General features: G+C 41.8%; 1 protein-coding gene across 6 annotated transcripts in view; it reads right to left on the bottom strand.

The window, feature by feature from the left end:
* Nucleotides 1–11,612: 11,612 nt before the first annotated feature.
* Nucleotides 11,613–24,639, bottom strand: part of TBC1D1 (TBC1 domain family member 1) — a 76,473-nt gene continuing 63,446 nt past the window's right edge. For all 6 annotated transcript variants that reach the window (XM_033161347.1, XM_033161349.1, XM_033161348.1 and 3 more), the window contains 5 exons: nucleotides 22,321–22,565; nucleotides 21,481–21,640; nucleotides 18,495–18,664; nucleotides 16,844–17,014; nucleotides 11,613–12,912 (listed from right to left, as the gene is read on the bottom strand). In XM_033161347.1, the coding sequence (XP_033017238.1) occupies nucleotides 12,709–12,912; nucleotides 16,844–17,014; nucleotides 18,495–18,664; nucleotides 21,481–21,640; nucleotides 22,321–22,565 (950 nt within the window). In that variant the 3' untranslated portion in view covers nucleotides 11,613–12,708. The remainder of the gene's footprint in view (nucleotides 12,913–16,843; nucleotides 17,015–18,494; nucleotides 18,665–21,480; nucleotides 21,641–22,320; nucleotides 22,566–24,639) is intronic.

Below are 24,639 nucleotides of genomic sequence, written 5' to 3'. Positions count from 1 at the left end.
TTAATGCAAATGATTATTAGATTTCAGTTGTCTGGTTATTCCAGTTTTCTCCTGCTGGTTTTTATATTCTAGAACCAGGATCATAATGCGTACTATTTGTGTTTGCATTAGTGTGATTTAGATAAACCAGTAAGTACAACTTCAGGCACTATTGCATGACACAGCCTTACAAACATGGAACACAGTGAAACAGCAGCACATTTCACACCCCTTTCACACACAAAAACGTCGTTGCCTCAACAGCCTTTAATCTAAGCACCAATAAATGAAAACTCGTTTTCTCTTATCTGAGTTAGAAAAGTTACATTTTAGATCCTGTTTTGCATTGAAATTAATGTCAACCCTCCCAGTGGGAACAAGTTTAAGTTTAAGTTGTACATATAAGCAAGGAATCTAAAATTATCGGTACTGGGGAGAGATTATTCAGAAATTTGCCAGATCATTGTAACAGTCTTGGATGTGGTAAAAAGGTAAAGGTAAAAGACCCCGGACAGTTAAGTCCAGTCGTAGATGACTTGGGGGTTGCGGTGCTCATCTCGCTTTACAGGCCGAGGGAGCCAGCGTTTGTCCGCAGTTTTTCCGGGTCATGTGGCCAGCAGGACTAAGCTGCTTCTGGCGCAACGGAACACCGGAACCAGAACAGTGCATGGAAACGCCGTTTACCTTCCCGCCGGAGCGGTACCTATTTATCTACTTGCACTTTTTGGCGTGCTTTCGAACTGCTAGGTTGGCAGGAACTGGGACCGAGCAACGGGAGCTCACCCCATAACGGGGATTCAAACCGCTGACCTTCTGATTGGCAAGCCCAAGAGGCTCAGTGGTTTAGACCACAGCGCCACCCACTTGGACGTGGTACAATGAAAGAAAAAAATTATTATGCAGTTTGGAGTGGGCTTTTCAGTAGTTGCTCCTGTGAGACTTTTCTGATTGGGCTTAGAAGTTCAAGCTATCCATCTCTCTGGAAAGTCAACACGTTATCGGGCCACAGGACTCACATACGGTCGTTCCCTCCAATATCAAACATGAGTAGTGAAGTGCCGATCATTTTATAAGTGAAATGAGTCCATCCAAAATTAGTCATTTCTGCAGGCATGGGGAAACCCCTTGGTATGCATATGTCAATTCACTTATAAAATGAAAATAATGAAAATAAAATTTCAAAACAAACCAACGAACAGGTCTAATATGAGCCTTTGAGCTTCCATGACCTACATAACATTGAGGGTCTCGGCTTGGTGATGAAAGAAAAATAGAAGGGGAGAGAATGGGAATTTGCCTGTTTCAGTAGCTTATATTAAAATATCCTGAAGTGGGGCTAAAGGCTGTGTGTATTTGGGTGTGTTTGTGTACATGTGTGCAAGGACCTTTTGTGTGCAAAGCAAGTCTTGTACTCCTATACTAGAATTGTTCCCTTGTTATACAGGTTTCAGTAAGGGGGGGGCACTATCTCACCTGTGACAAAACAGTGTAATCCCCGGCTGTTTTTGTGATAAACTTGTTCAGAAATAGTTCACATTAAAAAAACAACAACACCCCAAACCCTGTATGATTGACTGAAGGCACCGTCTTAATCAACCACAAAGTTTCCAATCTATTATTTGCTAAACATTGCAACTCTGAGGGTAAAAATGCTCTTCTGAGCTCTTTGGGGAGGTAGGGCAGGCGAGGTTACAAACAGAAGAGACAAATCTGTAGAGGTTCCTGTGGAATTGTTGGGCTAGCTATCAACCTATGGGATCATCTTTCTTGAAAACCAGCTTTCACAAGCCTTCTAATTATAATCTAAATATCTTGCTAAATGTCAGTTGACACTGGATCGTAACATGCAACATTTCAAAATTCACTCCAAATTTGGCTCCGCTGGGCAGGCTGCCCAAGGGAGTTGTCGCCATCTGAAACAATGGGCCTTTTAAAATCAGGCAGCTTGAGGTGGTACGTCCCACAAAACAGGTACACAAATCCTCTCAAACATGTTCTGAGGAGGCTTCGATCAGAGATTATTGAGATGCTCTCCCTTTCAATTAAGGACAATCTACACCTTCATCTTGAATACAGCAAGACACAGTGAAACACACGCTTGCATCAGCTGAATGGCTTTCATGGTCTATAATTGTTAAGAGATGTAATTAATGAAGAAAAAAGTCTTGTAGGTCTTGGCCTTACGCAAGTCTTGTCTCCATTGGTTGAAAAGCCAATTACCTTGGACCATGGGGGTCAGTTCCTACAGTCATCCCATGCATTCATTACAATATTGGCACCCTGTCGGATGAATTATAGTCCCATTCATTCACCAGGGTTTCATATGCATTCAGTAACAGCCAGGGATTATTAAGATCACCAGTTTGATAATGCTACAGAATATGCACCCATTGGGAAATGAGTTTTCTTTCAATATCCATCAAGTGGCAATCTTTGCTTACCCTCAAAGCTGGTCATTTCTTGGAATTTATTGGGACAGGTTCTCAAGAGGCTTTGACCAAGTTTTCCTGGTAATTCTGAATATGCACCCATGCATTTGGCTGGTAGAACATCAGGGCAAGCTGACAGAGGGCAGGACAGCAACCCCTGTCCCGTGCACCGGACGTTTCCTCGGGAGCAACTATATTTCTGGCCAACTCACTCGTTCTACCCACTCCGGTGATTCACAGGCAACACTAAGCCAACCTATGACTTAATTCATAAACACGAGGCATCACAGCTGCCTTGCCCCCTCCTCCAGCACTGCTGTTGCTGCACTGCCATAAGCCAAGATATGGTTTAGCGTAGTGTGTCATCCAACCTGGACCTCATGGTTTGTCTCACTCCAAACAAACCATGAGCTGTGGCTAAGATTTGTTCTCGGGTGCTTATAGCACCTGGTTTATCTGGCTGGAGGGATGCGGGTGGCGCTGTGGTCTAAACCACAGAGCCTAGGGCTTGCTGATCAGAAGGTCGGCAGTTTGAATCCCCGTGACGGGGTGAGCGCCCGTTGTTCGGTCCCAGCTCCTGCCCACCTAGCAGTTCAAAAGCATGTCAAGTGCAAGTAGATAAATAGGTACCATTCTGGAGGGAAGGTAAACGGCGTTTCCGTGCGCTGCTCTGGTTCGCCAGAAGCGGCTTAGTCATGCTGGCCACATGACTTGGAAGCTGTCTGACAAACACTGGCTCCCTCGGCCTATAGAGCGAGATGAGCGCTAAACCCCCAAGTTGTCCGCGACTGGACCTAACCGTCAGGGGTACCTTTACCTTTATCTGGCAGAGACTAACCATGAACTTGGGTTCGGATGACATGCCAAGCCAAACATAGTTCGGCTTACGGCAATACAGAAGAAGAAGAAGAAGAAGAAGAAGAAGAAGAAGAAGAAGAAGAAGAAGAGTTGTTTGGTTTTGATATCCCACTTTATCACTACGCAAAGGAGTCTCCAAGTGGCTAACATTCTAGTGAGTGGGGCTGAGAGACTTCAGAGAAGTGTGACTAGCCCAAGGTCACCCAGCAGCTGCATGTGGCGGAGCAGAGACGCGAACCCGGTTCACCAGATTATGAGTCTACCGCTCTTAACCACTACACCACACTGGCTCCCGGCAGTAGCGGGGGCAGGGGGAGTTCAGCTGCTGTGATATCTTCTTTGGGAATAGTCACCCTTATGCTAAGAAGTCATTGTTTGGCTTAGTGTTATGCCCAAACCAGCTCATTGAGTGGTTATTGTCTCTTGCAAGTTCCCAAATCAGGTACTTACAAAAACCTAATCCTTCTCCAGTCAAACCTCAAGATTATTTATGGATCCCTAGTAAAGATTTTGTAAATAAATATTCTTGCAGCAGATACTTTTGCACCAACTTTGCTGTTTTAATATGTTTTTATACAATATTTTACTGGTTTTAAATATTTATTTTCAGTTGCTCTGCGAGTAGAAACATTGCAGAGCTGCTTACGGTTATTTAAATAAGAAAATATAATTACGAGGGAGAGTAATAAAAAAACCCTGCAACAAATACTCTTAAAATACACTGCTTAATTTTTTTTTACAAACATACTTCAATATGTCCCAGAGCAGGGCTTCAAATCTTGCTGAGAATCTTGTTCCTGGCATTCCTCTTCTAATTTCTTTGGCACTTTCCCAAAAGATTCTGCCCAAAGTGGCTCACCACAGATTAAACGAACAGCAGTAAACATTAACGATTATAAAACCACACACACTCCATAATAATTACAAATCATATTGCCAATAAGTAAGTACATCGTTTTTAAAAAAAATCTAACATTGTAGCGGAACAATAAAGTAACCTAATTTAACAGCTTAAAACTGAATGGGAGAGAGTAACACAGAAATAACAGAACGCCAAACAGATCTGCACTCCATTGCAAAGTTCACCACAATTACATGACACACATTAAAAAGCAGCTATGCCTCTTAGTTTGCAAGGGGGACCCAATTAATGAGAGCTAAAATGGCACCTCTGCTGAACTTGGCATGCATGGGCCATGCTTCTTCTCTCTTGCACATTCCTTTTTGGACATTGCAAAGACAACCCACCAGCTAAATGTGCAAGCTCTAGTTGCATTTCTCATTTCCTCCATCCCCGCCTGTATGCAATTTGCAAACTTCCTACTTCTTTTTAAAGCAAAGGCTGACAGCATATTTCTTTTCACTTTGGTTAAGCTCTGAACTTTGGGGCAGGGGTAGAGGGGGAGAAGGGGGGGAATCTTGTTTCCTTAGCTTCAGTGGAAAGCAAATGCCTCTCTGCTCGTGCCTTTGACCCACAAAACTCTTTCAACCAGATCTTCTGTTTTCAGTTCTGGTACACTCCACTTCAGCAAAAGCTTTTTTTGCATGACAAACTGGTTGCATGAATCAGTCGCGATCAGTTCACCACAAATGCCCATTGTGAAAACACCTGTATGACAAAACTGGACCTGTGTGAGCTTGCTCTCACAGCAGACCTAAACACCGAAATTCTGGGCTGCTTTGCACGCTGCTCTGTGACACCTAATTTTGTTCTTGTCCATAAACCATAATGCTCTGGCCTGGCCTCAGCATCTGGTACCCTTGGGCAGCTGCTGTGCCCCCCCCCCACACTGGCAGGGACCAGCAGTGCTAATGCCAGTCCTGGTACCTCATGCCTGGTAGTTGCAATCAGCAGGCACCCATTTTTACTTCCCAGAATGCCCAAAGGAGGAGAACTTGACAGAAGACACTTTGTCAAGCATCCCCTCAAACTAGGAACTGGCTCTGCTACCCTCCTCCTCCCCTACCCACCACATCATCGGTTGCTGCTAGTAGATGTGAAGGTAAGAGGATAAGGAGGTCCACAATAGTGGCAGAGGACATGCTCACAGGTTCACTCTTGCCCAATCTTGGGTCATCCGGTGTTGTTGGACTACAACCGCTGTCCTCTCCAGCAAGCATGGCCAAAAGGCATAATAGGATCTGTAATCCAGCAACATTTGGAAGGCCATGGGTTGCCCTTTCCCGCCATAAAAGGTAAAGGTAAAGGGACCCCTGACCATCAGGTCCAGTCGTGTCCGACTCTGGGGTTGCAGCGCTCATTTCGCTCTATAGGCCGAGGGAGCTGGCGTTTGTCCGCAGACAGCTTCCGGGTCATGTGGCCAGCATGACTAAGCCGCTTCTGGCAAACCAGAGCAACGCACGGAAACGCCGTTTACCTTCCCACCGGAGCGGTCCCTATTTATCTACTTGCAATTTTATGTGCTTTCGAACTGCTAGGTGGGCAGGAGCTGGGACCGAGCAATGGGAGCTCACCCCGTGGCAGGGATTCGAACCACCGACCTTCTGATCAGCAAGCCCTAAGCTCTGTGGTTTAACCCACAGCGCCACCTGGGTCCCTTTTTCCTGCCATAGGAAAAAACTGGTGACTGGAATTGTTACTTTAAAATGAGAGAGATGTGTGCCTGGCAACCAGCCCCCATCAGTAATCCAGCTGCTGAGCTCTGAACCAATTGTAGTTTCAGAGCAGAAATTTATCTTGCTCTGGGTGGGCTGCCAACCTGGGCCGATTGAAAAGATTATTGGGTAGTTTCTGACCAAAGCCCTGCAGTCAGAGCAGGTTACACTTGCCTTGCTAAACCAAACAGTTTGACAACGTATAAGGCTCTTTCATCAATGGATGAGACTCTGGTAAAGAGGTTAAAAGAACTTCAGTGAGACGCAACAAGCTATGTTGACTGCTATAAAAATACATACTCCCTGCACCATCCTGTACCAGAAAATTCCCAGAATATACAAATACACACCCACTCATACTGCATATATAAATGCACATACATACACATGCTACTCAGCAAAAATAGCTAACCTATGGAAAAGAGTGCAATTAGCCTGAAGATACTAGCATTCGGCATGTTCTGGCATCTTTTGCCCTAGAATAGAATACACGAGATTGCCAAAGTCGGTGGAAATCGCTGGAATCCCGTTTTTAGCCAGAGAGAGTAGTTATCCCTTCAGAGGAATGGAAAACAACGCACCTGTGAAGAAGCCTAGGGAACCATTGCAATTAGAAAGCTTCCTGTGTTTCAGAGATAAAATCCCTCCAGGGGATAATATGCTAAAACAGAAGGTCCTGTGCTGGAAATACATAAGAAATAGTCTCCAGGTGGGAGTAACAGGAGACATTCATTCATCTTACAATAGCTTATGTAAATAAATGTGGGGAAACAGGACAAGTCATGCTGTGTCTGGAAAATACGGAGGATTTTCTGGCTGCAAGTTTACCTAACGGGATTTCAAAAACTTTGAAGTGGTGGTAAGGTGGGGGCGGGGGGGGGGAAGGGATGTGAGTCAGTGTTGCGGTAAAGAGGTTGCACTGCCTTATTGAAATGACCCGGCTAGAAGCACTCTGTGACTGCTTGGCCTAAGGAACTGCAAGCAATAGTAATGAAAAGCTGCAGTTCAAATCATTGACAGCACTGGTATTTGTATCTGGTTTGGAATTTGCATCTTGCCACCTACACCTGAAAATAGCTTCCACACAAGAAGTCACCTTATAACAGTGGTACCTCAGGTTACAGACGCTTCAGGTTACAGACTCCGCTAACCCAGAAATAACGCTTCAGGTTAAGAACTTTGCCTCACGATAAGAACAGAAATCGTGCTCTGGCGGCGCAGCGGCAGCGGGAGGTCCCATTAACTAAAGTGGTGCTTCAGGTTAAGAACAGTTTCAGGTTAAGAACGGACCTCCGGAACAAATTAAGTTCTTAACTCGAGATACCACTGTACTGAGTCAGACCATCTAGCTCAGTTATTTGTCTACGCTGTCGGGCAGCGGCTCTTCATGGCATCAGCCGGGGGTTCTCTCTCAGCCCTAGCTGGAGATGCTGGGGATTGAACCTTCTGCATTGAGCTACAACACTTCCCCCCATGCATTTTAACAGGGGCTGAATTCGTTTGATAGTGTTGCTGCCAAACCTTCAAAAGCATTCACGTTTTGTCTGCCGCAGATGATGAAGGTTTACGATCGCAACCTTATATGGGTTGGGTGGGGATAAATAAATAGGTGGAGAGGCAGGGAAACCCACCACTTTCCATTTATTTATTCCCACCCATCTACATGCCCAGCAAGTTTTCCTCGCTTCCCAGGCTTTGGGAAGGGGGAGGAAGGGCTATGACATTGCTGTGGGGGCGATGTTCCTGACTTTGCACAATTTTGCCTTTGCACGCAGACCCCTGGAACTAAACCCATGTGTAAGAGGCGTGCGCACTGTATATTGTTTTAATAGACTCTCTCTCTCTCTCTCTCCTCACCCACACTGCACAATTGTACAAGCAAAACAGCTTCAAGTACATGTTCACAATAATGTCATATAGCCCCCGTCAATTTTGAATGCTGACAGATAATTGCACGATTAAATGCTTCATCCTGTCTCCAGAAATGTAGCCTAACTCTTTCCCTAACGTGCTGGTTTGCTCTGCAGAGCTTGTTTTATGTTAAGAACATTCAACCATGCAATTCCCCTCCCCGAATAGTCCTAGAATGTGTATTCCATGTACAAATTGGCTCTAATGGATCATTTGTGATTTCCACATACACTATGAGGCCTGTCACCATTCGTGTGAAGTTTTTGCTTTGGAAACACAAGGAAATTCAAATTCCAGCTTTTCAAAAACTTGCATAGCTTTTTTCTTTGCGAAAATCCCAGCACAGTATAATTACAGTCCAAATTCATGCTTGTCTTCAACATAATAACCAGTTGCCCCAGTTTATCAGCATAATAAACCATTTTAAATCCCAGTGGCATAAGCAGGAGCTTGTACAGTCATCATAGTTATGAAATATTTCTTGGCTAGCTTTGGGGTTAGACTGAAAAAGCCTGCTTTGAGGTACGAGATTCCTGGTACTTCAGATTGTTTAGTTAAAAGGCAGGTTTCCTGGCGGCCCTGTGCACTGGCTGTTTCTCCCTACGTTAAGCAATATGAAGCAAAAGATACCATGAGCATCAAATGTTTCTTGCACAGTCAGTGGAAGAAGAGGAGGAGGAGTAGTAGTAGTAGTTTGGATTTGATATCTCGCTTTATCACTAGCCTAAGGAGTCTCAAAGCAGCAAACCATCTCCTTTCCCTTCCTCCCCCACAACAAACCCTCTGTGAGGTGAGTGAGGCTGAGAGACTTCAGAGAAGTGTGACTAGCCCAAGGTCACCCAGCAGCTGCATGTGGAGTGGGGATGCGAACCCAGTTCACCAGATTACGAGTCTACCGCTCTTAACCACTACACCACACCGGGTCACAATTTGACTTACTGCCAACTTTCACTTGCTTTCCATATTCTATCTATTTATGGTGAAAACTGCTTGAAGGGCAGACACCTTGGAGTCAAAAGATGAGGGTAGCAAGACTGGTGAAGGGGACCCCACACCAGCTGCGCTGCCCCTCTCACTTTGCACAGCCAGAGCCAGCACGAGAGAATTATCTTTTTGCATGCCTTCCCTTCTAGGTTTAAGGTGGCCACTCAAGGGTGACTTGCCTTAGAGCTGCAGATTGTGAAAGCAGTCCTGCTAGTAGTATCCACTCATTAGTTTGAATGCTGTGGGCAATTTACAACTGAAAGCCTAAGGTCCCTTTGCCATACTGTTGCTCAGCTAAGCCCCTGCCTGAAGCCCATTCTTCACATCTGCATCCAAACCTTTTCACTACTTCTCCTGGGAAGTTCTACCCCAAACACTCTCCCCATAATCTCTCCTACCTATTCTTACTCTTTCAGCTTTCTTTAAAGGGAGCCATCTCCTGCCAACTCAGCAGTCCTCATCAGGGGCCGTAGTTGATGTTCCTGACCGTGTCCATCCATTCCTAGGCCTACAATATTTTGTCATCTACTGATATATAAAGCAAGCATATGCTTCATTAAATTCCACTCCATGGTGCACTTATATGCATTGCCCTCCCCTCCCTCCTATTGTCTTCATAAAACCACAAGGGTTGGCTGGTTTCCAGCTCTCTGGGGCTGCTAGTTCCTCATCTGGAGAGAAGGTGGTCATCATTTTCCTGTCATGCTGATAAGATGCCCAGCATGCACAGCACGTGCCAAACCACCAAGTTAGAAGCCTTTCATTCGCTTATTAACATAGTCTATACAATTCTGTACAAGCAAGGGAAAATCGTGATACAGCCGCTGTATTATGAGATCAGATGGGAATTTAGCAGATCTGGAGATATTTCTGAAGGGAGAATACTTACCTGTGCGCTCAAAGTGAAAGCTATTGCTTTCCAAAGCAGTCACCGACACACTTTATAGAGCAACCACGTTTGCTGCAGGTACATTTAAAGCTCCCTAAGCACTGAAGTAGGAATGAGAGGTGCACATTGTTAAATTTCCACATAAACACATCTGGTGGCCCATGGCTCTCCAATGCAGGCATGCCCATTATATATATTTTAAAAAGTGTGTTTGTCACTCAAACTTTGGACTGTTGCTGTGGAAAACACCAGTTTAGTCCTAGTAAGGTAAAAAAGGTAAAGGACCCCTGGACAGCCAAAGTCCAGTCAAAGGTGACACACACATCTCGCTTCAGGCTGAGGGAGCCAGTGTTTGTCCACAGACAGCTTTCTGGATCATGTGGCCAGCATGACTAAACCGCTTCTGGCGCAACAGGACACCGTGATGGAAGCCAGAGCGCACAGAAACGTCATTTAGTCCTTAGTAGTCTCTGGGGCAAAAATAATTGCAAAATGGCCATTGCTGTGTGGGGGGAAAAGGGGTTTCAGAAGACCTGGGTTCAGATTCTCTCTCTCAGATGTATTGAAATAATGCTAGGCAAATTAACATACAGCTATTCTCATGCGAAACTTTGGCAATTCCCACCTTGAATTGGAAGTACAATTTAGCAGCTTAATCAGCAATACTTCTCTTGCTTATGATGTCCCCAATTGCTTCAGCACAAACCAGTGATCTGGAAAGTAAAAATGGCTGGACTGAAAATCCTTATAAGGGTTGGACACTCACACACGGACACACACAAGGGAAGAGGCTGTTGAGTGCTCACATCAGTGACTGTCCCAAGCATGCTGAGGTGGCCATACTGACTGGTTGAGAAGAAGTCATCCTGTTGGTGGCAATCTCAGTGGAGGAAGGCTCACCAATGTGCTTTCTGGACAGTCTCAGGAAGAGGTGCCATGGGCTTGTAGCCTTCTCTGCTGACTGGTTCTTCATATTTGTATTTAATAATCCCATAGGACTACTGCAGGAGGCCCAATACTCTATATTTTTGAACATCACATATGAAGTTGGCTGGGTTAGTTAGTCTTTTTATTGCTCTTTTGTTTTAGTGTTAAAAAGCTTATATATCAGTTATTGCCTTTGTCCAAATACATCATTGCTGGGCACTCCCAAGACTAAAAATAATAAAATTTCTGAATAACCCACAATGAAACCATCATTTTAAAAGTAAAAATGTGAATGGAATAGCGCTGAACCACAACATAAATCAATAAGAGTTTGTTTTTGTTTAAGGATGCAAAACTATGCAGTGAATCTGAGAGGTGTGAGAAATGAAGGAATGTGTTACCCTTTTCGTGCAACATAAACAATACTTCGGGCTTATCTATATAACAACATAGAATAATTATATACCATTTAAACCATCATGGTTTCTTAAAGAATCCTGTAAATTTAGCTTGGTAAGGGTGTTGAAAAGTCTCTCTAGCTCCCCTCACAGAATACTGTCCAAGGGTTTCTTGCCAGAGGGAATGACTATTAAATAGGTTTAAGTTTGATGCGAGATCCACATCTTATTGAAGTCAATTTATCTTAATGTTTCTGGATTTCTCCTTATATCTAGACAGGAAATTCACTTTGCAATATAATAATTATTGTCAACCACTGCTGGCAGGAAGAAAAAAAAACTTCTTAATGCATAATTTGTTTATCAATTGTAATATTACTAGTTAAAGTAAATGCCCATACATTTCAAGTCAACAAATTTATTGGGAAAGAAACGAATCTGTGTTATCAGTTGAACTTTCTGTAATATATATTGAACAGCTTCCTGATGAATAATCTTACATTACCTGAAGTTGTAAGTTGAAGACCTTTTAACGGTCTTAAAAATGCTTTTGTTTATATGAAGAAAAAAGGATATATTTTTATTGAGAGCCTGTACTCCTACTTCAAATAAGCCAGCTGCTCTGTGTAACACTGCTGTCCTGGGAGTAAATCCCATTGAACCCAGTGGGGTTTATTTATGAGTAGACATATGTAGGATTGCACTGTTAAGTGTGTCTTTCATAGAACCAACCCTTGGAAGTACCACCATAATTTCAGAAGGTAATATTTTGAAAAGCAAAATTTCATCAGAGTGGGTTGAGTGTCCAATTAACTACTAAAATTAAAACTGACAGTCATTAGATTTCCATTTGGCAACCAAAGGCTTACAACATACAATAATTCAAAAATAAATAAAACAACACTTTAAGGCATGATCCATCATAATGACACGAAAGATTCAGGTCTGTCAAAACACACCTTAGAGAAGAAAAAAGTAGTATCCTGAACTTCATCTACTTCATCAGAGCATTAAACCATGCTATAATGTTGGATTTTAAAAAATAAAAAACACACACCCCCTCCAGTAATTAAAAGTTATCAGATTTGTAGCAACAGATAACAATCTCAAAATGCATATGGTGAAATTTGACTTCCTGGGTTCACTAAATTGATGTCTTAAGGCAGCAAAGGGGATTTAAAAACACAATGTGAATAAATGGAATCCACTCCAACTTCAGGTAGAGGGGGAAGTGCCACAAACTTACTAAGTCCAATTCCAGATGAATAATGTAGCCCCTCAATAGGGAGAAGGAATCACTCCAGGAACTCCTAGTGCTGTAATTCTACACACACAGTGTTTAAAAGTAGAGTTTTTAAAATGCTTAGTTTATAAGCAACATGAAGCCCTTGGGGTAGAGAAGCACTTGCTGCAGAGTCTGGGACAGCAAATCTTTACAGTGGAGTGGAAATGTCAGTCAAAAGCAAAAGAACAAGGCAGCATAAAGGTCCTTCTGCTTGTTGCATTGCGTATATGCTCAATTCAAAAGAATTGTACATGAGAACAAGCAAAACTTTCCTCCAATAGTAACATGCGTCTCTTTTGTGCAAAGTCTTTGTTTCGCTCAAAGTTAAGGCGTGAACAATACAAAGGACACCTTGAAAGACAGCGACTTCAGAAAACGTTTCTTCCCTCCTTATCTGTGTTCAACTTGCCTCCTCCATTATGTCTGCAGCTGTCAGTTAGCAGAATCCATATGTTCTTGCCTGGTGAGCAGAGGCTTTCCACTGGGGCTTGCCGAATGTATGTGCACCTCCTTTACTGTTTCCAGCAGGGCTTTCCTCTCCAGTTCTAGAGTGAGAATTGTCTGCCTCAGCTTGCTTTCATTGTTGAGCAAAGCATCAACCATGGCCTCTAGGTTTTGGATCTTTCCATTTGCCATCTTAAGGGACAAACAAGAAACATATGCAGATTGCTTGTGAGGAAAACAAGTAAGAACACGCAGACTGCTCCCTCGGCACACCTTTCTATTCCTCTTATGTGAAACCAGCTGAAATTCACATGTGCAGAACAATAAAATACAGGAGTACAGCTTTACAGCGACCCAAATCACTGGCATACACAGCCAGTTTTGGAGTTTCATCTTTCTACACAAAATGAAATTGAGCCTATACTGGGGCAATGCAGATGAAGCTTGTTTCCCTCATGGCTTTTTTAATGTTTAAGGATAGAGTAGAATTGGACTGCATCTAGATAAAAAAAAGAATGTGGGACAAATGTGGACATCAATGTTTGGTGCAGGGAAGATTCCTGCCAACAATATAATGACTAAACTTCTCCACAGCCACCACTGGGGGAAAATGATGACTTTGCTACTTAATAATGTATTAAATTTTGTGTATGATATATTCTCCACATTCCTTCCAAATCTTGTTTACTTAAGATCCAGAATGACTTAAGCCTACAACATAATACTGAGTAGAAAAACTGAAAGCCGGACTTCCGGCGGCGACGCCATTGCGGGTGGTCGTGGGCTGCTTCGGCTGCGAAGCACCCAGTCCATCCCGGGGGTTAGGAGCCCTGCTACCGCAAAGCGGGGCTCCGGTTGGGGTGCGGGAAGAGCGTCCCACACCCTGGGCTCCCCGGCTGTGCCCGTTGTGGCTCCGAACCCTTCCCCCGCTCCCCCTGTAAAGGGGGAGTGGGGGTGAAGGGACGACGGAGCCGGGCTATAGGGGACATGCCCCAACCGGGATGTAAATGCGGCGACAAAGCCTGTGATGAGCGTCTAAGTTCTACCTGTCTTTAACGAGCTGATAAGAACCCAGTGGCTGTGAGTATCTGATTGACTCTTTGTATTCTTGGAAAGATCTGGGGGAAAGAAGAAAGGCAGCCCGCCTCCCTCCCTTCGGGAGATGAAAGAAATTAACCGTTTAAGTGACTGCTGCTACAATAATCGATAGAAAGTATCTGGAATTTGAAAACTGAGATTGCTGAGATTTCCCTTCGGGGGTTAACTGGGGAAAAAATATCTCCATTTGAAGTTTTGGTCTTTATACTCCGGCTTCGGAGAAATGGCGACGACTTGGACTGTCGTGGGAAAAAATTGAAACAAAGGAAGGAAGAGACAGGAACTGAAATTTGACACTCACCCTCCCTTCTAAAATGCTGGACTTTGTGTTTGCACTGGTATTGAACTCTGGTTTAAAGGATGAGGAAATGAGCTAGAATGAATCCTAAAATGTCGGATGTGTGTTGGAAATGTAAATCGTCGAAAGGTACCTTTTATCATATGTGGTGGTCGTGTTCAGGGGTAAAGGCCTTCTGGGATAAGATTTATAATGAGCTTAAGAAGGTAATGAAAATTACCTTTTGTAAGAAACCAGAGGCACTTCTCTTGAGCATGACCAATGAAGAGATACCCAGTCAGGATAGAGTATTTTTTATGTATGCCACGACAGCGGCTAGAATTTTATTGGCAAGAACTTGGAAAGGTGAAGAGATACCGACAATTGAAGAATGGCAGATGAAGCTGATGGAGTATATGGAGCTCGCAGACCTGACCGCCAGAATCCGAGACCAGAGGGAGGAGAAGGTGTCGCAAGATTGGAAGAAATTTAAGGACTATTTAGTTAAGCATGATAAACTGAATGTTTGAATATTTGTGCAGAAATATATAAAAGAATCGGCTTTAGAAGTTTAAGGTTAGATATAATGGTTTTAGAAGAAATTTTTGATGTGATAGATTTGTATAAGAAGGTGTTAAGATACAGAATATAAGTTAAGAAATATCTCGGTTTAGATAAATTTAAAGATCATTAGAATATTGAGTATGAGCTAATGGGAAAAGAAATGAAGCTACCTTAAGAGTATATATGTTTTTGAAGACAGAGGAGGGACCAGGGGAAGTCCCCCTAAGAAGTTAAAATAAGTTGAGAAACAAAGATAAGTATTTGGCAAGGTTTGTATAAGTTTTCTTTTTTGTATGGTATTGTTGTGTTTTATATTGTTGATTGTGCATTATGTTTTTATTGTGTTTATGTATGTCTAATGTTGTTTCTGTTTTGTTTCATGGTAAAATAATAAAATCTTAATAAAAAAAAGGATGAGGAAATGCTCACTGTCTTGAAGCTGGAACTGCTTAATCGGAAACTGCAAGTTTTGAGTGGAATTATAAATAAAAAGGACTCACTTTCCACAGAGGAGGCTTTTCAAAAGTTTTATACAATGGAATCAAACCTTGGCAAAGAGCTGGGAGGGGTGCTTGAAAGATGGTTCGAAATGGCTGGGCAACTCCGGGAAAAGGAACCGATTTCTGGGGGTGGCAGCCCTGTAACGGGAAAATTTATAATATCCAGACTCCGAGGTGGCAGCTCGGGGGCAAGGGACATGGAATTAAGATTTTTACAAGAAGAAGAAGTATGGTACAAAGGTACGGAGGAGCCCAGAAAGGAAGTGATGAACACCCTGAAGCTCGATGCTAGGTTTGTTGTGAATGCCTGGATCTGTGGACACTCAGAAGAAGATAATTGGAGATCCGGTTCTGGTGAAAGACAGAAAAAGACAATGGACAGAGGGGGAGTGGGTTGAAGTATTAAATGTATAATCCAAATGGTCTGTCATGGTATCCGAAATCGGAGTGTGAAGTCTGTTAATTATAAGTTTATTTTAAATAAGTAAGGAGATATTGAATCTTAAGTCAAAAGCAGCATGATAAAGGATAGAAGAAATAAGTTTAGCTATAAGAATATTTGGTTAAGATTTAGGTTATAATAAAAAGATCAAGATAATTGTGTTATTTTTAAGTAAAGTTAAAACATTTTTATAGAGAAAAGTTGTTAAGGAAATAGTATATTGATTTAAAACCGAAGGTGAAAAGGCGGGGGAAGTCAAACGTCAAGATTCAGAAGTAGAATTTTTTTTTTTGTAAGATATACAAATAAGAAGAAGAATCCTGACATTATGTGTTTTTGTTTTTGTTTTTGTATTTGTAGGTGTGGGGTCGGGTTTGTGTTATATTATGAAAATGCTAATAAATTCTGTTTAAAAAACAAAACAAAACTGAAAGCCAATAAATCTACACCACGAATTGACTAATTCATGTGTAAATTTATTAACCAAGGCATTTTAATTAAGAATAGCATTGTTAATCCAGAGCTACATCTATCTAGCATGAGCCTCACTGATGCTGAGGTAAGGAAACATGAATCATGAGTCAGGCCAAACAAATAACAAAAAAAGCCTGCCAAAGACTGTGAAATTGGCTTTTCACCTCTTCAGCTTCAGCAAGCTTTGACCTGGGAAGCAGGAACCTGGATGATTTGTATTCTTTCCATCTTTTTAGTTCCCAATTTTGATCCCAATGGGAAAAAAACCCATGCTCAAAACCAAAACAAACAAACAAACGGGAAACAAGTGTGTGTTTGTGTAGACCTTGGAGAGCAACAGTTGCACTATTTAGGCAATTTCTGTTGATGTCATAGTCCATAACAGTTGCTGTGCTGGCTAAGCGGCTCATAAATTTACTTCCTTCATCTCATCTTTTTTTTCTGCTTAGCAATTGCCTATATCCCCATGGTACAGATACCTAGTATTTAAAAGCACAATGTAGTTATGCTCCTGTACAAGATATCCAAGTGAGAGAGAGATGACAAATCCACTAGGCATTTCAGGACTTTTATTTTTAATGATAATCAAATCCCATAGCCATCTGGTTTTCTAATAATCATCAACATGGGTTCCAGAAACTAGATGTGCAAATGTTTTTGAAATATAAAAACCCACTGATTACCGATGCATTCAGCTGTAAATAAATGAGCCAAGTTATTAGCCACTGAGCTATATTTAATGTATATTGTATAATGTGCAATCAGTACCTGCAGCTCCTCGAGGAGGTCAAAGTTTTGTTTACGTAAATTGGTGTTGGCTTTTTCCAATTTATCCATCCTCTGATTTTCGTTGAGAGAAGAATCTATCAATTCATCTTGAAGCACATGGTATTCAACTTCATAAGCTTGCAGCTGTTTGGAAATATCCATCTCAAATACCTAGTACATATGTAAAATGGAAGAGTGCCTTGATTTAAAAAAGAAAAAGAAAACAACAACCAGAAAACCTGTTGCAATGCATATTCTGTATAAGATCCTGTTTGGCTCACTGTCTATAAGAAATCGGGGCGTCAGGTAATCCAAACATTCTTCCCAAGCGAAATTTATTGTCTAGCAGAGTTTCATTTTTGCTGCCTCTGAACCTTTTTCTTTTCTCTCTCTCCAGTAACAGGAGCATCAGCTAAAAGTAGCATCATATAGAAGCATTTTTGTCACGAGAGAATGTCCTCATGACATGTCAGGTTATTTCACAGCTATTCATAGCTAAGAGGATCACAACAAAATCGAAAATTCTTTCTAGTAGCACGTTAGAGACCAACTGAGTTTGTTCCTGGTATGAGCTTTCGTGTGCATGCACACTTCTTCAGATACACCTAAGAGGATCACATTATAGATCATGCTATTCATTCATTCATTCACTCACTCACTCACTAACTACACTTGTTCAAAATTATTATGAGCCTACTGAGATAAAGTCTTGTAAAAATTAAGGGAACATTTGAAAACACAAAACACAAATAAGTTAGCTCCTAAAGCTATAAGATGCGTTTCAGGATTACAAAGGAAGTCAAGGCATCCAGTGGCTAAGACCCTATTGGTTTTTGAAAGTGAAAAAGGGCTCGCCCGAATAAAGAGCATTTCACACCAGAGAGATAACCAACGGTATGCAAAACATAGTAAAACCACTGACAACAGTGCTCTTCCAAGTGGCTAGATTATAGAGAGCACCTATCTTGCTATGAGTTGCATAGATTAGAGGGCTGAACTATGCACCCACAACACCTAGATCACCAAATGCAATGTACTTAGTTTGTAGAATGGTGCAATGCAATGAGAGGAGGAGTCATTAAGAAATGAACTGGGGAAAGCCTTACTACAGATTTCTAGAAAGAACGGTGAGAGGGGCAAAAACTGGAATGCCAGACATGCAGGGAGACCGAGGCCTTGGAATCTGAGTGGCGAGGAAGTGAAGCATCCAAGAGTTTGATGGAATTGGGCAGGCTGCAAAGTAGGACCAGGTGGGAGGTGAAGGGAGGGATGGGCAGACTGTGGAGTTTAGAAGATGAAATGTCAGGGAAATGATGAGAATTGGTAGAATGGCTAGGAGTCTCAAGTAAATATTATTTGCCATTAATTACTTTCTCTCCCTTGCTTCCATTTTGCAGAGCATTTGCTTAATTTCTTGCTTTCAGGAAATACTGCATTATATTATGTGGAGAGGAAACTCAACCTTGATTCTTGTGCATGGGACATATTTTACTATTGCCAAACATCCAAAGCATTTCCATTGTGCAAGTAAACTGCCCATGCTCACAGTGGGGTGGGTGGGTTGAGTACAAATACATTTCTTGACTGGGCCATCAATAAATTACTAGCAATTTTGCAACTTACATCTTCCTGGTAATACCTAGCTTCATACCTGGTTTATGGTTTTTTCCATCTGTACCAAACCCAGATTTGGGAGAATACATTTAACGAAATCAACTATAGTTTCCAAGTTTTCATGTTGCAGAATTAAGGGCTTATGGCTTCCCAGCAAACTTAAAGCCACTTTAAATATAACTTCTGATCCTTGGAGAAACAGCATGTCTGGGGGGGGGGGGAAGAGTGGGTGGGGGGAGAAGGCAAAGAAGAAATTATAATGAAAAATTTTAGCAGCTTGGAACCCACCAAATGCTCAAGTACCACTGTGTATCAATAATTGTTCTGGTAATGGCAGCTTTATTCCAGTTCTCCGATTTGAAGATTTCTAACAATATGTGATATACTGATAAAATAATGCATTGGTTATAAATTGAATACAATAGGCTCATGTAGCAGTTCTATGTATCCTGCAGCAAAAGGCCTATTTGAATGAAACAATAGAAGAAATGGACAATTTTCTGTCTGACATATACCTTACATTGCTTTCCACTTACACCATATATGCATTCTACTGACAGCTGTTAGTTCCAGTCTAACCTTACAATCATTTGCCATCTAAAATAAATGTTTGATGCTTATATGCCTTTCACTTAAATAAAGTCGGACAAAATTAATTTCCAGCAAGGCACCCAAATTTAAGAGAGCACACTGAAGGAAAAAAACTAAAATTAAAATACATGCTAGAATTAGGGCAGATAATGCTGAAAGCATAGCCAAGCAAAACTAATTTTCAATTTAAGCCAAGAGCAGTGATTATGCAAGAAGCTGGGGGTGGGGGAGATAAGAGATCAGTTCAAGGTGACCTATGCTATGTTAGTGTGGCAGACATACCAATTGTCTTGCTGCTGTGTAAAACAGCAGCATTTTATAATCTTCCTCAAAGATCTTACCACAGAGAGGGGTCAGTCAGGCTCAGGCAAGGGAGACAGGCCCAAGACCTCTTCATAACGCTAGAGGTGAAGAAGGGGAGAGCTGATTCTTCACCACTCCCCAATGCAAATATGGAACCTGTTACTTGTTTTAGCCAAAACATACTTCTGCTTCCAAGCTGAAGGGGGTCAGTGCAAGCACAATGCCTGGTCTCTGTGCCTGGCAGTGGGGTGGTGCTCTGACCCCCTGAGAGAAGCAAAGAAACCCTGCATGCTTCCATCAACCCTCCCTGGCTCTGAACAGAGGAAGGACAGTAGAGGCAGGTGCAGAAAGCCACACACCTCCACTGCCCCTCACCCACTAAGAAGGATGGTGCAGGCATGGAGGGTTGCCTGCCATGTGGCTGGAGCTCTAGGTGCCTGGCAGAGAAAGCCCATTGGCTTCTGCCACCCCTTACAGTTTCACGCTGAAGAAGAAAATCAGAGAAGCTTCTGCTTGTCCCTGACCTTGTGCTGCATCTCAAAGACCCTACCCCCCTGGAGGATATCCACATGGCAACAAATTTCTTGGTTGGCCACCAGGGCCACACATAATTTGTCGATCCCTGTATAACACATCAAGCATTTAAACAAAAGGCCAATTGTTTTAAGAACATATCCAGGGCAAAGGTTTGCTGGATCTGGGTGGTGAGCCAGGAACGACGTAATGTAGACATCCAAACAAATGTCAGCGTGATTCAAAAATACAATCTGGAAACAGAGTTAACATTGTTTTTCTATTGCTGAGCAAATAAGAGAATACATCTTTTTTTTGTATAGGACCCATATTTCAACAGGGGTGTTGAAAGTTCACAGAGGCAGAGAGAAAAAACAGAGGTGGGTTTAACACACAATGCAGCCCTCTAGTCCGCACAGCCAATTTTTTAACTTAGAACTTCCTTATCTGGTATTCCAAGTTCCCCAAAGACCTACTCTAGCGTAACAACTACAAGAGCGAGCTGCTAAACCAGGAAGGCACTGATTTAAATATTCTGTAAAAGAAAAGGGACTAAGGTGTGCAATTCTCCTTTTGTTCTTCTTCATCTAAAGTATCGTAAAAATAATTCTTTGTTGTCTTTGGTGCAACGGAGTAAGTAACATGGCTATCCACTGCTGTAATTCATTATTTTAAAGAGAGAGAATGCTCTCCTCATACAAAGTTTTGTGAGCAACTTTCCAAGAATTGTTGCAAATCATTGCTTCCAGTGTAACAAGCAAAGTTTTGCTTTTTTATCTCCTCCCAAACTAGTGCTAGTCTTTGTTCCACAAAGACCTTTCACATATCTATATTTCATTACACATGTACAGTTCCTTTCAAGTGTATTTGCTTTTTAACAAGTTGTCTGTGTTTCTCTGCAAGAAGGGTAATGAAAAAGAAAAAATGCACAATAATTAAAAGCAACCGCCCTACATTTGGAAACATATAGGGTGGGATATATACAGATAGCATATGTTTTAGTTTATGTGCATTCAAGCAAGACATTGATAAGTAATGCCAAAGATCATATATATTTTTATTATGCATGACTGTGAAGAGGAATGTTGGATTATAATTTCAGCATGTTATATCTGGAATGTCAACTTGATTCCATACTAAGTTATGATGCAATCAATAGGTTTAGGCAGAGATTAGGGCCTCCATCAAATTTTTGTCAACCATGGAATTTAGGTTAATAGATGCAGTTCAGTCAAATCAGAATACTGTCTCAACTTACTAAAAGCCTAAGCAAAATTCACAATTCTTTTCTGGGACTGTCCATAGAATATGACACATTAAAAATGATTTTGTCCCATTTTAACCAATTGCCTATTTGTCAGAAAGTGTGGTTACTGTCATGAAAGACTTATTCCTCCGTTTACAAACAAAGATAAGGCATCTGACATGGTGGAATGAAAGCATCTGCATTTGCTATGCTCTCTTTGTCTCCACATTCTTGTCCATACAATCTTAAGAAAAGCTCTCATATCCTATTAGCTGATTGGCTCATACTGATAGAAAAAAAACTTCTTGAATTTCAAAGAAATAATATATTTAATGGATCCTAGGTATCCTTAACATTTATTGTGACTTACCAAACACTCTAGCCACAAACCCCAGGGGAAATTGAGAGGCAAACATGGTAAGAAACCAGGGGGCAGCATACAGACTAGGTCCAATTTCATGTGCTTCAAAATGATTGTAGAGATCTCTGTGGTAATCATGAAGAAGTCGAGAAAGTTGATACATCTGGATCTGTACAGGCAAATAAAAATAAAGGTTGTTAAACTAGACAAAATGTTTAAAGGACTTTTCCCTTGGACCTTTATGTGATAGTCCAAATGCACATTTAATATGAATGTTAAGCCCTGGTGCATTCAGCTGAAATTGTGATCCTAAGTATACTTTCCAGGAAGCAAACTAAAATTTTCATATCCACAAATTAGCATTCACACACCTGAGAAAAAGAAAAAGAAAACTGAAGCTATTTTGTATTGGCCTTCTACATTGTATTCGAAAATGAAAACTATCCTTCCTCCCCCTTTTATGCCAGCTAAAAATACTGTGATTTGGTGATCATCACAATCTTATTAAAGGATACTTTTTTTTTTCTCTGAGGAAAACCTCATAAATCTATTTGCATAACAGCCACTGACAGCATATTGACCTGCTAACACACTCCAAAATTGTGCCCCAACTTCAGCAGATACACAGCTGACAATGTTCCCATTTGGCATCTTCTCATTCAACCTTTTTGAATACACGGGTAATAAAAATCCACAAGAGTTTCACGTATTGTGCTTTCTTTTTATGAACATTGGTGGAAACGCAATATATAATTCTTATGCCGTTGCATTTTTAAATATATATATATATATATATATATATATATATATATATATATATATATATAAATTGCAAGCTGGAGCTCCAACCTGTAAAATTGTCATGTCAGGTCGATACTGCTTCCTCAGGCCCATGTCGAACATAAGGAACTTGAGCATCTTGAAAGCCTCTTCTTCACTCATATGAAGCAACAACACACCAGCTACAAAGCTAAGGCCCTGGCAATAGCCGACTTCTGGATCCAAGAGGGAATAGGCCTTCAATATATTGTAAAGTGACAGCTGCCCAGCTCCAAGCTGGGCTGAGAAATATGGATGCGTTGGAAAGGTGCGGCCTGTGAAAATTAAAAATTGGGGTTAGCAACACAAATATTAATAAAGCAAACATGCCATGTTTTCGTGTGAACCAAATCATTTTGTTAGGTCGCTTGTCTAATAAACTATAAAGTCTAATTGTTTTGATACTATAGATTGAACGATTTAAATCCAACATAGACTTTGTACTCTATATGACAGGGTCTCTTCTGTGACTCCTATGAATATGTTGTGTGTTTTTCTCATTGTCCTGTACCTGTATTATCCCCCCTCACTGCAAGCCTGCCAGTGTCTGCCTAATGTTGACTGCTCGTGCCCATTACCTCACACCTAATTAAATAAATGTTTTCAAAATGTTATGTCCATTTTAATCTGAAAATATGTTAAACTTTAAAGTTGGCTATCATGAAAACCCCCTGATGTTGGGAAAGATGGAGGGCACAAGGAGAAGGGGACAACAGAGGATGAGATGGTTGGACAATGGACAGTGTTCTTGAAGCGACTGGCATGAGTTTGGCCAAACTGCGGGAGGCAGTGGAAGATAGGGGTGCCTGGCATGCTCTGGTCCATGGGGTCACGAAGAGTCGGACACGACTGAACGACGACAACAACAAATCATGAAAACCACTTGAGCTACCCATCTGAAACTTTTCAGGACTGATCCCCTCTGTAGGGACCACCATGACTGCAAATGTCATGCCCCTATGTGAAAAAACAAGACAGTTAGAGCTGATTTGGGTTCACAATGCAAATGGTATTTCTGAAGATTTGCAATTTCCAGCTTGTGATCTGGCTCCTGGTCAGAATGAGCCTGAAACGGATCTGATCCAGATTTACAAACTGGGATAACAAATCAGATTGGGGGATCCATGTAGATGTCCCATGAGGATTGGGAAGAGAATGTTTGCCACTCTGAAAGAAAGCAAGAGAAACAACCAGTTTTTCTTTTCTTCCAAATTAAAATACGAGGTAGATTTATTCCTGCATCCCCCACATCCTTTCAAGTGCAGCTAAAGCAGTTTTTTGTAGCTTTGCACTTGTTAAATCTCACCCCACCCTTTAATTTCCGGAACATTGCATCTATGGGAGGTGTGTTGCCTTGCCAGATGCTATCAGGGTTCTCTTATTTCAAAAACAAAGACAAAGCCCGAAGCTAAGTCTTCCTGCAAACAGATTAGTGCTCTGCACACTGTATACTAGGAAGAGACTGTTTGATTTCTGGGTCTGGCTGCTCACTGCCCAGGCTGGCAGGAAACCGAGTGTTTCTGCAGATGTAGCGTGCTTTGCTTCCCAACTGGAAGAGCAGCTTGTGTTGCAGCAGCTACCTCCCTGCCCAAAGTAGGAGTTGTTCCAACACACGCTGAACAGTTCTATTCAATGTCTCTCTCCTGTTTGGCAGAAAGTCTTTCTCAACAGAGTCACTTTGAAAGCATGAGCTAACTAGGAAAGGGAAAAGATATCCAAAATGGAAAAAGACGTAATAATAAGAATGAACAAGAAGAGTACTTAATACTCCCCCCTTTCTTTCTTACTACATGATAACTGATGACAGGCATTTCTGGAATACACCTTTCCTTGGAAGGATATGGATTAAGGCAGCAATTTGCTGTGTCTGATCTTAAAACTCACATGGAAGCTGGCTGAATTAACTGTGGTGAAAAGCAATTTGCACAGGCTCCTAAGCCACTCTTCAAGTACTATGCAACGCAAGGAGAAAATGTTCCTAAAGCATTTCAAGCATAGGCTTTGTTTTCACAGAAAGAGGCTTAAGAAACAAGCAAAAGTAGGTGTGACTCAGCTAAAAGATACAGCTTCAGCGAAAAGCAGGCACAATCCAATACTACATTCAAATGAAGCTATCTAAGCATTTAGCTTCTAATATTAGCAAATACTAATTATGTTTTTTATTCTAAAAAGCTGTTAAACTACCTTTGAATACAAACCAGCCAATCTACAATAATAAAGTGCAAGTGTCTCTGCGTCCAGTCCCTGTGTCCGTGGGATTGCGCTACTGCGCATGTGCCCCACGGACAGCCGTTGGGACTTGGAGCGCAGAGACTTCGGGCGCCGCGCGCCGCTCAGCAACCCCGAGAG

Source organism: Lacerta agilis, chromosome 9, assembly GCF_009819535.1.
Source record: "Lacerta agilis isolate rLacAgi1 chromosome 9, rLacAgi1.pri, whole genome shotgun sequence".
Taxonomy (NCBI): domain Eukaryota; kingdom Metazoa; phylum Chordata; class Lepidosauria; order Squamata; family Lacertidae; genus Lacerta; species Lacerta agilis.
Note: the sequence above shows the minus strand (reverse complement) of the source record. Positions and strands in the feature narration are given on the sequence as shown.